A 13,737-nucleotide genomic window follows, 5' to 3' on the forward strand; every position below is an offset into this window, starting at 1 on the left:
CTGACATAAGCAGACATACAGACAGACAGATAAATAGCACTTGCAGCACCTCACAGTTCTGATCACTGACAGTGTTCTAATTCACTTTAGGATTTATAGAGCTTTCTGGTACTTCTGAAAAAGCAGACACGGTCTTTTTTTCACTCTTTGTAAAATGATCTCAGAGCTGCCATTTGTAATTTTCTTGAGCAGTCACTAGGAAATTCCATTGGTTAGCCACTTGCAAACGTGGTGAATTCATACCATCTGGCATGTAAGCCTCACTCTGTTGCTCATTTACTCTCATTCAGTGGGATGGTGGAGAAAATAGGGAAGGCTAAATAGAGGAAACTCATGGGTCAAGATAAAGACAGTTTAACAGGTGAAGGGTAAACAATAAATAAATAAATACATAAATGACCAAGTAAGAGATGTAAAAAAAAGAGGTCTCCATTCTTCTGAATAAGAAAGTGGGCAGGCGAGGTAGGAAACCAGCATGGCTCAGCAAGGACCTGCTGAGAGAACTGAGGGCGAAGAAAGGGGTGTACAAGCTCTGGAAACAAGGCTGTGTCACCTGGGAAGAGTACAGGAATGCCGTCCGGACTTGCAGACGTGGGATCAGGGAAGCCAAGGCGCAGGCAGAACTGAACTTGGCAAGGGACGTGAAAAACAATAAGAAAACCTTCTACAGGTACATTGCCCAGAAGAGACAGGCCAAAACGGGCGTACCTACTCTGGTAAATTTAAAAGGAGAACTGGCTTCAACAGATGAAGAGAAAGCTGAGGTGCTGAATGAGTTCTTCACCTCGGCCTTCACTGGTGGCCAGGATTCTAGTCTTTTTCACGTCCCTGAACCCTGCATCCCCAAACCTCTATGTGGGGACCAAGGAGGTAAATCCCTCCCCACTGTAAGGGCAGAGCAAGTCCGAGAGTGCCTCCTTAGACTGAATGAATACAAGTCTATGGGGCCGGATGGCGTGCATCCCAGGGTCCTGAAGGAGCTGGCTGAGGTGGTTGCCGAGCCGCTCTCCATCATATTTGAGAAGTCGTGGCTGTCAGGTGAAGTCCCGGATGACTGGAGGAAGGGTCACGTCACTCCCATATACAAGAAGGGGAGCAGGGAGGACCCGGGGAACTACAGGCCGGTGAGTCTCACCTCCGTGCCTGGGAAGATCATGGAACAGATCCTCCTGGACAACATGCTCGGTCACATAAAGAATGAGCATGTGATCCGAGACAGCCAGCACGGCTTCACCAAAGGACGGTCATGCCTAACTAATCTTGTGGCCTTCTATGATGGAGTGACGGCATTGGTGGACGAAGGGAAGGCGACTGATGTCATTTACCTGGACCTGAGCAAGGCCTTTGACATGGTCCCCCACCACATCCTCATCTCCAAATTGGAGGGAAGTGGATTTGATGGGTGGACGACCCGATGGATAAGCAATTGGTTGAAAGGCCGCAGACAGAGGGTGGTGGTCAATGGCTCTATGTCCAGGTGGAGGCCGGTAACAAGTGGTGTCCCCCAAGGGTCTGTCTTGGGACCGGTGCTCTTTAACATCTTTATTAATGACATCGATGAGGGAATTGAGTGCACCCTCAGCAAGTTTGCTGACGACACCAAGCTGAGTGGTGCGGTTGATACGGTTGATACGGTTGATACGGTGGATGCCATTCAGAGGGACCTCGACAGGCTGGAGGGCTGGGCTCGGGTGAACCTGATGAGGTTCAACACGGCAAAGTGCAGGGTTTTGCATTTGGGCCGGAAGAACCCCAGGCACCCGTACAGGCTGGGAGGAGTGGTCCTTGAGAGCAGCTCGGCAGAGAAGGACCTGGGGGTCCTGATGGACGAGAGACTGAATATGAGCCAGCAGTGCGCTCTGGCAGCTCAAAAGGCAAATGGGATCCTGGGCTCCATCAGGAGAGGGGTGGTCAGCAGGGACAGGGAGGTGATTGTCCCTCTCTACTCGGCTCTTGTGAGGCCCCATCTGGAGTACTGTGTCCAGGTGTGGAGCCCTCAGTACAAAAAAGACATTGAGATTTTGGAAAGGGTCCAGAGGAGGGCGACTAAGATGATCAGGGGGCTGGAGCACCTCCCCTATGAGGACAGGCTGAGGGAGTTGGGCTTGTTCAGCCTGGAGAAGAGAAGGCTGCGGGGTGACCTCATTGCAGCCTATCAATACCTGAAGGGAACCTACACCCAGGAGGGGAGTAAACTCTTCAAAAGGGCTGACAACAGCAGGACTAGGGGAAATGGTTTTAAGTTGAAGGAGGGAAGATTTAGGTTGGATGTTAGGGGGAAGTTCTTTACTAGGAGAGTGGTTAGGCCCTGGAACGGGCTGCCCAGGGAGGTTGTGGATGCCCCGTCCTTGGACGTGTTTAAGGCCAGGTTGGACGGGGTCCTGGACAACCTGATCTGAATGTGTATGTTTGGTGGCCCTGCTAGGCAGGGGGGTTGGAACTACATGATCCTTGAGGTCCCTTCCAACCCGGGTGATTCTGTGATTCTGTGATTCTGTAAAAGCAATCACTGTTCATCTTCCAACAATGACCTAATCCAGCCAGTCCTTGAGAATTGACTACTTAGTAAAACAAAACCCAAACCCTCCTTGATGGGGGTCAGAGTGATACGCAGGAAGTCTTGTCATCATACAAGCACTGTTATGACAATAGATAAAACATCCCTATGTTGATAAATACCTTTGGTCACAGAAAATACAACATCGTATAGGCTGCTGTGAAGAAATCCCGGTCAGATAAATTATAATGATAAAAATTGTAACCACAAACTAGAATATCTGAGACCAAAGTGAAGGTCATCTGGGGGTATTTCTGTCAAGTTGATCAAGCCAGTAAGTTTGTTTTGAAAATGAATTTTCTGCTTGTCAGGAATGTTCATAACACTTTTCATAGTCCTAAGTCACATGATCTGCAGGTATGAAATCAAGTACATTCTGAGAACTCGACCAGTATCTAATTTTCTTTAAAAGACATATGAAAAAACAGGAAAGATGTTGTAGGGAAAAGTAACTCAGTAAAATTATGGATAAATACATAGAGGTTTTCTATTTATTTTTATAAATTTTCTTGTTCACCATCAATGAAAAAGTATTTTTTTTTCAAGCATTTTAACGCACGGATATTCATAAATAAAATCAAACTATTGTAAAAGAGAAGCTCAAAAATCTACATATTCTGATTTATCTGACCTATGCCTTTGGGTGCACAAAACTAACAACAAAACTAATTTGAAGAAGAACATCATTCTGAAAATAAACTAGGAAGGAAAATAACTGCAAGCCACTAAACAACCACTGCTGATAATAAACTGTAAATAAATGTAAGCTTTATGACTTACAATGGAAAAATAAAAACCCATATGTGGAAATATCCATCTCCTTATCTTCTGTTCCCTTTGTTATTAATTTCTGATGTTTATTTGGGTCACATCTTTAATACATGATTATATTCTGTATTAGATTCTAATACAGGAGTAGTTTGATCACAGATGTAGTCCCATAAAGTAGTGAACTAGAACTGCTCTAGAAAAGAAAAAAATAAAGTCAGTCAGCATAAATGTAAATTGAGTTCTTTAGCATTACAACTCATATAATGTCTGGCTGGATGGAGTTAAATACTGTCCTGTTAGATGCATTTATAATTTTTATATAAAAACAGATTTTGAAATATAATCTAACCTTCAGTTAATTTCCTGAGTTTAAATGCACTTAAAAAAATCTGCATCATGTGTTGTATAGTAGTTCATGTACTTTTAAATTTTTTTTTTTACTCTATAGATACAATGTCTATATGCACTGTATAGCTACATACATTGATCTTTTAAAATTAACAGACTAATTTGTACTAATGTTAATCCATTAATCCATTCAAACTCTTTGAAAACTAATGTTTAGTGCTTCTTTGAACATCTCCTTTCCAGCTGCATCAGATAGATACATTCTAATTTTGGTATTCCTTATTACACTCTTTTCAATGAATATTGAAATTCTGAATGATTACCCTCTGGCAAAACCTTTGTGATCATCAAGCGCGGTAAACCAAAGAGTAGAACAGTATGCTTATGGTTGTGTTAATATGATAAAGAGAGGGAAGAAACATTTTTGGAGACACTGAAATTAAATCATACATTTTGTTAAGGTTTTAAATTACAGTTCTTTTCCTGAGCCAGCCACACATACTCTCAGGCAATTATTGCATGTGTTTAAGAGTATTTTAATCCAAGGACATTTTGTGATCAATTAGTTTTGTTCACTGTAATAACCCAGGACCATCTATATACTGTACATTCTGTGCATCAAAAGCATTGTAATATTATAGAAAGGACTGGATGGAAAGAGACCTTAAAAATCATCTAGTTCCACTCCCCTGCACCACAAGTAGCGTTGCTGTTCACTACATCAGCTTGTCCAGTGCCCAAAAGAACCTGACTTTGAATGCCTCCCAGCACAGTTGTTTATCCTCTTTTTTTTCTAAAGCTTGGGAATACGAACTGCTTTAAATTTTTATATAAGATTAGAAACCTAAAAATAGCTATCACAGGAAAAGAAGAGGAACAAAATTAATAAAAAATAATGCAGGCAAGAAGTTATTATTACTCAGTTAACTGTGAGACAATCTGACCTTAGAGAAAGTTATTTCTGGTAATAGAACTGATGATCTTGTGATCTCAGACAGGTGAAAAACACCAGCTACCCTACAGGTTCCTCAAAACCATTATAATGACAAATGTAAGCCATACAACACATTTTTTTTTTCTACCTGAGGTCAATTTTATGTGCTGTAGCAATTAGTGAACTACCAGCACTCCTGAATTTCTCTCTGTGGACAAACACAGACAAGAAAAGTCTTTTAGGCCCTTGAATGATTTCACTGGCCTCAAACACAGAAGTACTCTGGAAAATAAACAAACAAATAAATAAATACTGTTTCAACAGCATTACAAATATTAAATCATTAATGATTTTAAATGTCCTCACAGTTTCTTTTCACAGTTCAAAGACATGCAGATTTAATTTCTATCTATTCTGTTTGAACTAATACTACCAGTCACACAATGTATTTTTCTCTCTCACTAGTATTTAATTTGAAATTGTATTCATAACAGATTACCATGTCCAATCAATATTCATTTTTTTAGGCTATGTCGAGGAATCACTTTCATTCATTCCTCTAGTATCTTTCTTTACAGCTGTGGAGATAGTCAAACTCTTTATCATGTATAAATAAACATTCCTCATTCCCATATTCTTTTATACTTTGCATTAACGTTTTATTTTTATTTATTTATTATAGAACTTGAGAGCTCAAAATGTTTTCAGAAATGTTAGCCTAAGTGTGGTAATCTTCACTGGGTGAGCACCTCTATATTCAATTTTCCAATATTTAAGTAGTTTATTTTGGGCAGTAACTGTATAAACATTACAATCAATATTCCTTATTTAGGATTTTCAGAACATCATTCAGTCATGATAGGTGCTGGTAACAGGCAAAACACGTGCATGAAACAAGAGCAATTGTACCTTAAGGCAAAGACTGTTGCTAAGCACTGATGCAAAGCATGACACTTCAACAGGGATGAAATGTAACATTTGGCTACTGACATGCAGCTCCAGTAAGAGATCCCAACTGTATAGCTGTTGAGCAGAGGAATTTTTAATGCACTTTCAGGACAGCAATAGTGATCTGATGAAGCTTTACAAGGACTTAAATCCTTTCATAAGTGTATTTATTTCCTTTAGTAACTATGACCTTAATTTAAATACATATCTTTATGAGATCTTTCTTTAAAACATTTTACACATGACAACTTACACCAGATCATTAACCTGTGAATTTAAAGACTGCTCTTACATCACAAGCAGCTCACAACTTTTCCATAATTCTGTATACACATTTCATGCTAGTTTACAGTGGCAAATTCAAATATAGGTATATGTCTATTGTCTGCTCTCCAGGCATAATGATAAACAATAAAATGTCTGGTATAATTAAGTCTATTAATCAGGTTAAGATATTCCTGGAATATATATATATATATATTTAACTTGTGAAAAAAAATGGGAGTTTTATTAGAATTTCTAATTTTCTAATCAAATAACGAGAAAGTTTGTTTAGTAAATTAGATAGGGGATCTAGTTATTGTTTATAGAAGTCTCTTTACCTCCTTATTTTCTCAACATATTACTTCTCTTCATCCATTCCTGTGCTTTCTTTGCTGAGATATTGGTCTTATTGGGATTTATGTCAGATTTTTTTTGGCATGTAATCTGTATTATATTACAGAGATACTAAGTATAAAAATAAGAGAAAATGATATTTTCTTTATGATAGAGATTCAGAAGTCTGGATCTTCTACCTCTAAAGAGCAAATACTAGTTTGTTTTTTTTTTTATATATATAAATATTATTTAATAAATGCAGCTTTTTTTTTTTTTTTTTTGGATGTGCGTGTGTGTTTGTATGTGAGATCTTCACACATACCTGAAGGTTTCCATTGTTTTTCTCCTTATATGGAAGGAAGTTACATTAGAAACAAAAAATATTCATTTTCAGGACAAAATTCTGTCCTCAGCTCAGACAGCTGGTAATATATGCATATGTATATATATATGTAAAATTAAACTTCAGGATTTGTTTTGTTTTGTTTTGTTTTGTTTTTCCCCAGTCGGAATCACAGGAATTAACATGAGGACTTTTTATACAGGCAAATTACGCACAGTGGTTAGGATCTGTGCTTAATCGTCTTTCACAATGCTCCCCAAAAAGAGTTACAAAACAAGAGTAGTATTTCTTCAGAAAGCCAATTTCATGTGAAAATATGTATTTTTTTAAGTGTAACATTTCTAATGTGAGGTGTCATAGGATCAGTATACTGCAAAAAACATTTATCTTGCCAAGTAGCAGACATTTCTTTAAATCGCCTCATCTGAAGTAGAGTAACATCACTTATAGTAATAGCACAACATCAGATCCGAACAAAAAATACAGTCATTCTAGAAAACTACATTATTAATTAGCTACATTAGTATAGTATTCCAATTAGAGAATCACAGAATCACAGAACAGTTGAGGTTGGAATTGACCTCTGAAGGACTTCTTGCAACAACCCTACTCAAGCAGAGAAAAATTTAATTCCATTTTGAGGATATTTAATTATATTTTGAGGCAGATATTTCCTCATTTTAAGAAGCTATCCCTCGCTATTTTTTCTAGAAGGGATCTACTGAGTTATGCAGAATAATTTAGAGCCTGTTAGTTTAGTTCTATATTATGTACATCTTATAGCAAGAACACAGAGATAATAATTTAACATGACAATATAGTAGGAAAGCAATACTTGATATAAATGTGAATACATGAAATAGGAGTTGTATTTACAAAGGATTTAATCTCTAGGAGGTTAAAATATTAAGACTATGCTAGTCATATACACCATTTTTATTGCACAATTATGTAAGAGCATTATATTCATTATTTCCTCATGTCTTTCAGATAAAGTATTTGAAAGTGATACGTAGGTACTGATGGCATGTGAATTAGATCGTATACTGATAGGATAACATTTGGATGTTCAGTCCATTTATCTGTGTATTTGATTACTTAAGAAAAACACCTGGGCCACCCTTGCCCTGGGAGCAGATTTCACAAGTTTCATAATCAGAGCCATGTGAAGTTTCCTATTGTCGTTTTGTATTTGTTTGGTTTGTATTTCTTTGTAAATAAAAGAACAGTAGTAGCTGAAAAACTCAAATATATGGAATTTTAATCTTATGGCAAATTGGAAATGTATTAAAGAGTATGTGGTCGCTTAACTTCTGTTAGTTGATAGGTGTGCAATCAGATGCTATTTCACTTCCTCTCCTCATCAAAATAGGAAGAAAATAAGATAATGAGCTGAAATAAAGACAGAGGCATTTTTGATTAATTGCTGTTGTGAGGAAAAAAAAAAAAAAAAAAAAAAAAAGATTTCAGTGATCTTAATTTGTTGCCAATTGAAAAATAAAATATAATACTGAGAAACAAAACCAAAACCAAAAGCACTTCCCCCCCCCCCCCCCAATATCTTTCTTCTCAAACTCAGATTCACTCTTTCACTTCCTCCAAATGGAGAATGGGTGCTGTGGTCAGTTCACAACATTCCACCGCTAGCAGTCCTTCATTCTCATGCACTTCCCCTGCTCAAGTGTGAGTTTGAAATTGAGTATCTTACTAATGTTTACAAATGTCTAACAAGAAATAGTCAAGGGGATATGGACAGGCTCTCTTCAGTGGTGCCCAACAACAGAACAAGGGGCAGTGCACACAAACAGGAACATATGAGGTTTCATACGAACGTAAAGAAAAGCTCTTTACCTTGAGGGCTACAGAGCAATACAACAGGCTACTCAGAGATGATGTGGAGTCTTCTGTGGAGAAATTCAAAACTAGCCTAGATACAAGCAAACAATCATCTATTCCTTAGCAAGTATTTTCTTTGTTATACTGGCTGTTGAACTGTTATATTAATTATTGAAAGGACATCATACTCAGAGAAGGAAGCACTATGGATGGACAATTAAAAATTTAGATCAGGTATTCCTAGTATGTATAATGATTACAGAAATTAAACATTTTAGCCTTTTAATTTTCAGCTGCCCTTAGTTCTGGAATCCAAATGTTATTTTTGTCATTGTCTCATCCTCATCTTGCCTGCTTTTTCTGTTCCTCACTGCTCAAAACCCACAGCAATTCTCAAAGGCCTGCTCTGAAAACAATTCTTCTTTATGTTGGCCCACAGTGTCAGAAGTGGATGTTGGCAGTGTGATAGCAGATGTTGATATTTCTCCCCAATATTCTGTTACATTTTGTTGCCATGAAACAGATGGCATAATAGGAACTAACTGACAAAATGGTATTGAATGATAGTGGGTTTTTTTTTCTAAAAAATTACATATAAATTGTTTTTTACAGAAGGCAAACAATAGTGCATTCTTGTGATATTTTCTTTCTTTCTTTACTAATATTTAAATGAAGATTATCTGTTAAAAATCTCCAGCATCTTAGTTTCAACAATATGCAATAAGAATTTATTCTGAAGTATTATTCATTTTGATATAGCTACTGAGTCTTTGTTAAAGAAACATTTCCACTAACTAAACTAAACATTAATTTCAAGCCTTATATTTTCATGTCAAATACTTACATTAAGAACATCCTGTTTAACATATTTAAGTAATCAATTTTGTTCTCCTCTCTTCATCCTTATCTACAGTAAGATAAAGATTATTTAAATCTTTCATCACTCAGCATGTTTATTAACTTTAAACCATGAGTTGTTTTGTTTGTTTGTTTGTTTGTTTCCTCATATATTTAAATGCACATCTCAAAATCATAGGAAATTGTATGAGATGGGAATATAGTTTACTGATAGTTTGGATAAATTAGAATTCATGGTTATGTGCTCTAAAAGATGAGCTTCAAACATGTATGATAAAGTGTTAAATTGTCTCCATATAGAACATGAAGTGTCTTTCCGCTAAAAATTATAGAACAACTACCCAGATAGATAAGCTTGTAAAGTTGCTGGATGAACTGATTTGTTGAGTCATCATTCAGTAGCACTGCCAAAGACAGGAAATTTGTGTTAATAAACCAAAATTCTATGCAAGTAAATTGTCTGAAATTTACATACACTTTTGAATCAAAGAAATTAATTTGCATTGTCTATTACATTTACAGTGATTTCCATGGAGCGTTGTTATGTTTATATCAATTGTTAATCTTGTAGATGATAATTAAAAAAAAAAAAAAATTGAGCAAATGCTTTCATTTGTTTTATTCTACGGTACAACTGGAAAAATGCTAATTATTACAATTATATTACTCTGTTTTCAAAGCATAATTTTACAAGGGGGATTTCTCCACTGCCATTAAGTAGAACAGTGTACAATTTTTGGGACTGTAGAAATAACAGTTTTTCAAGAGGCTGGAGAAATGAGACAACAGAATTCTGATGAATTTCAAGGAATTGAAATAACAAGTCTTTCACCAGGGGTAGGGAGGCAACTATCTTTAAAAGAGTTCAACTGAAAAGGAACTAAGAATCCTGGTGTATAATATATTGACCATGAGATAGCAATGAACAATTGCAGTAAAGGTGTTCAACAGTATCCTGGGCTGCATTAAAAGGACCTTTGCAAGCAGGTCAAGGGAGGTGATCCTTCCTCTCTATCTAGCCCTGATGATGTCACAGATAAATTTATGTGTCCAAAATTCAGTGCAAAGAGGCATATACTTAGTGGAGTGAGTGCTGCAGAAGTTCGTAAAAAAATTTAATGTTTTGGAGGATCTGTCACACTGAAACAGATTGAGAAATATGTGGCTGTTCAACCTTTGAAACAGAATACTCAGGAGGATTACATCAATTTATACGAGGAGCAAGAAGATGAACCTAGGGCTGGAAGCTAAAGAAGATAGAGACATATTCTTCTTATTGGTTCTCAGTCATGAGACAAGAGACAATATGAAGAAATACAGAAAATACCACTTTAGCATAAGATTGCTACTTTGTTTAAACTGTGACAGTAACAGAGATCTGTTGAGTGTTTTCTAGATAGCTTATGGTGGAGTGGAGTCTCCAACTTCTGAATTTCCGGAATCTAGAAAATGTTTACAGAGTAATTTGTTTAGTCTGAACAAATGTCTAAAATTATTCAATAAATGTGCTGATGTGCTGCTTTTTTTTTTTTTTTTTTTTTTTTGCTATTTTTTTTTTCCCATCTATAGAGGGACTATAAAGTCTAGGTAGCCAATTCACAGTTGACTTGTAACTATTATGTGCATAATATCATTTGAAACATAGAATTAGATATTGATGAGTCCCAGGAGGTTACCTTTCTTTGATATACATGTAGACGTACAAAAATCAAAAAAATCCTAACATACTTTCAGTGGAATCATAGATACAAGATAGATACATAGCTCAATTTAATTATGTATACCTAAGTATACATTATTATTCACTCATAATGTAGGGAATATAAAACTTCTTTAATGGTGGCTATGATATTGTATTTACCCTGTAAGGTAACCAACTTCATTCTGGAGGCTAAACATATCATAAAAGAACCCTGATAAAGTTCAGATTGTGCTAGATGCATGTGTGTGTTCCAGAGTGAGTGCCTCAAAAGAAACAGGTATCTGTGTTAATAGTATTTGTGAAATTGGTTCAGGAAATTCTTATTCCCTTCTAAGCAATCTTGTTATTGTACAAAATTACAAAATGTATGTTTAAACTGTTTAAATGGAACTATTAAAATATTAATGGTAAAAAAGAAAAAAAAAAAGATAACAACAGAAGTCACTCTCATGTCTACTATTTATTTCCTGGAATATATGACAGATATAAAGAGATCAGTAACACTGTTTGACAGTGCAAATTTTCAGATACAAAACACTATTTTAAACACACCACCAGTAGCTATACATTTTTGCCAGCGATGAACAAAAGCCTGCATACAGTGCTCACAAAAATCTGCAGCAATGGAGGTGACCAGCTATAACACAGCTGCTATTATGGTGTTGTTGCTAGGAAAATGTTAGCCACATGTAATCTTTCATCAGCCCAAGGAGATGGAAGTCAGAAGGTGTCCAAATCAGAATATATGATGGGTGTGTCAAGACAGTCCCACTAAGATTGTCAGTGTGCTTCACAGTCTTCAAACTGGTATGGGACCTGGCACTTTTTGTTGAAAGAGAAAAAATCATCCTCTTTTGTGGCTCAATTCTGAAGTTTTGAGCCTTCAGCTTAGTCAGTGACATGATGTAACTGATGTCAGTTGTCATAGTTCTAGGAAATCCAGAAAGATCACCCCTTTCCTACCCCAAAACACAGTTCACATAATTTTACCCACTGAGGGCCATATCTTGAGATTCTTCAATGGGGAATTCATGTGTCACCACTCCAAAATCTGCCATTTTTACTCAACCTCACAGTGCTGACGCCATACTTATCTCACTAATGTTGTAATCCAAGAAACTCTCACCTCCAGCCTCCTGTTTGTTCAGTAGGTCCTGACAAACTCACAGTGTTCTTTCTGTTCCTGTGTGAGCACTCCTGGGGCCAATGTGGCACAAATTTCATGATGCTTCAGTGTTACCACCATGACTTCCAACTCATTTAAGCTGATACACAACTTCCTATGCAGTTCTCTGATTCCAATCTGCTAATCTGCACAGATGAGCTGTTCAAGCTCATCTTCATTTCATGGTGTGACATCTATACATGGCTATCCAGAACATAGATTGTCTTTCTTATTGTTGTCATTGCTGCTGAAATGTGATGATGGACGAGAGACTGAACATGAGCCAGCAGTGCGCTCTGGCAGCTTGAAAGGCAAATGGGATCCTGGGCTCCATCAGGAGAGGGGTGGTCAGCAGGGACAGGGAGGTGATTGTCCCTCTCTACTCGGCTCTTGTGAGGCCCCATCTGGAGTACTGTGTCCAGGTGTGGAGCCCTCAGTACAAGAAAGACATTGAGATTTTGGAAAGGGTCCAGAGGAGGGTGACTAAGATGATCAGGGGGCTGGAGCACCTCCCCTATGAGGACAGGCTGAGGGAGTTGGGCTTGTTCAGCCTGGAGAAGAGAAGGCTGCGGGGTGACCTCATTGCAGCCTATCAATACCTGAAGGGAACCTACACCCAGGAGGGGAGTAAACTCTTCAAAAGGGCTGACAACAGCAGGACTAGGGGAAATGGTTTTAAGTTGAAGGAGGGAAGATTTAGGTTGGATGTTAGGGGGAAGTTCTTTACTAGGAGAGTGGTTAGGCCCTGGAACGGGCTGCCCAGGGAGGTTGTGAATGCCCCGTCCTTGGACGTGTTTAAGGCCAGGTTGGACGGGGTCCTGGGCAACCTGATCTGAATGTGTATGTTTGGTGGCCCTGCTAGGCAAGGGGGTTGGAACTACATGATCCTTGGGGTCCCTTCCAACCCGGGTGATTCTGTGATTCTGTGATTCTGTGAAATGTACCACCCGCCACCTCACCATGCTCATGTCCACTTTTTGGTCTCCATAAATGTTCAGAAAACATCAGTAAATGCCAATAACTGACATTTTTTTCCATGTGGAAGGATTTATTTTCACACCATCACGTTATATGCATTTCCACATTAGATATTTTCTTATCAGACTGCCCCTCTGATACCATCTGTCATATGGAAACAAAATGTAAAGAAATATTGGTGGGAAGGTTCAACCTCTACTATCACACCACCAGCCTTTGCCTGTGATGTCTTAGGTCAACAAAATGAGATAGGGTTTATAACTTCTGGAGCAGTCCTTGTATTAACAAGTATGCCAGACTTGTTAAATAGTTTATAACTTTAAAAAGGTTCCAAGTGTCATTAAACATTGTCTGAGTTCTAGATTTTGTAGAGAAATGCATACTTTTTTTCACTTGATCATTTGTTTGTTTCTAGCTTCACTGTGCTGTTTTTTCTGTATAATAAAAAGTGATATGAACTGTGCAAATCTACATCTTTGAAGCACATATTATTGAAATATTTAAGGATATTTATGTAACACATATGTACTATCAGGTCCACAATATCTTTTGATGTAATTTATCAGCTTGTGAAAGAAGTAGTAATTAGTTTCCATGTCATTGAAATAGACCAAAGGCAGATTAAGATGTTAGGCTTTGAGAGAATTTGAAACTTTTTTTTTCCCCTCAGAGTGAGAATCACTCTCTAAGGCTATGC

General features: G+C 37.5%; 1 protein-coding gene across 1 annotated transcript; it reads left to right on the forward strand.

The window, feature by feature from the left end:
* The first annotated feature begins 1,659 nt into the window (after nt 1-1,659).
* On the forward strand, nt 1,660-12,932 carry LOC125693927 (uncharacterized). Its single transcript, XM_048946434.1, has 2 exons — nt 1,660-2,368; nt 12,868-12,932. The coding sequence occupies exons 1-2, from the start codon at nt 1,701-1,703 to the stop codon at nt 12,896-12,898; spliced, it is 699 nt and encodes a 232-aa protein (XP_048802391.1). The 5' UTR covers nt 1,660-1,700; the 3' UTR covers nt 12,899-12,932.
* Nucleotides 12,933-13,737: the final 805 nt, after the last annotated feature.

The sequence above is a fragment of the Lagopus muta genome, chromosome 1 (assembly GCF_023343835.1).
Source record: "Lagopus muta isolate bLagMut1 chromosome 1, bLagMut1 primary, whole genome shotgun sequence".
NCBI classification, from domain to species: domain Eukaryota; kingdom Metazoa; phylum Chordata; class Aves; order Galliformes; family Phasianidae; genus Lagopus; species Lagopus muta.

Coding starts and splice junctions, on each gene's coding strand:
- LOC125693927 (XM_048946434.1), top strand. CDS start 1,701: ATGAGGTTCAACACGGCAAAGTGCAGGGTTTTGCATTTGGGCCGGAAG. Junction 2,369..12,867: donor TTGGACGTGTTTAAGGCCAG/GTTGGACGGGGT, acceptor GTTTAAGGCCAG/GTTGGACGGGGTCCTGGGCA.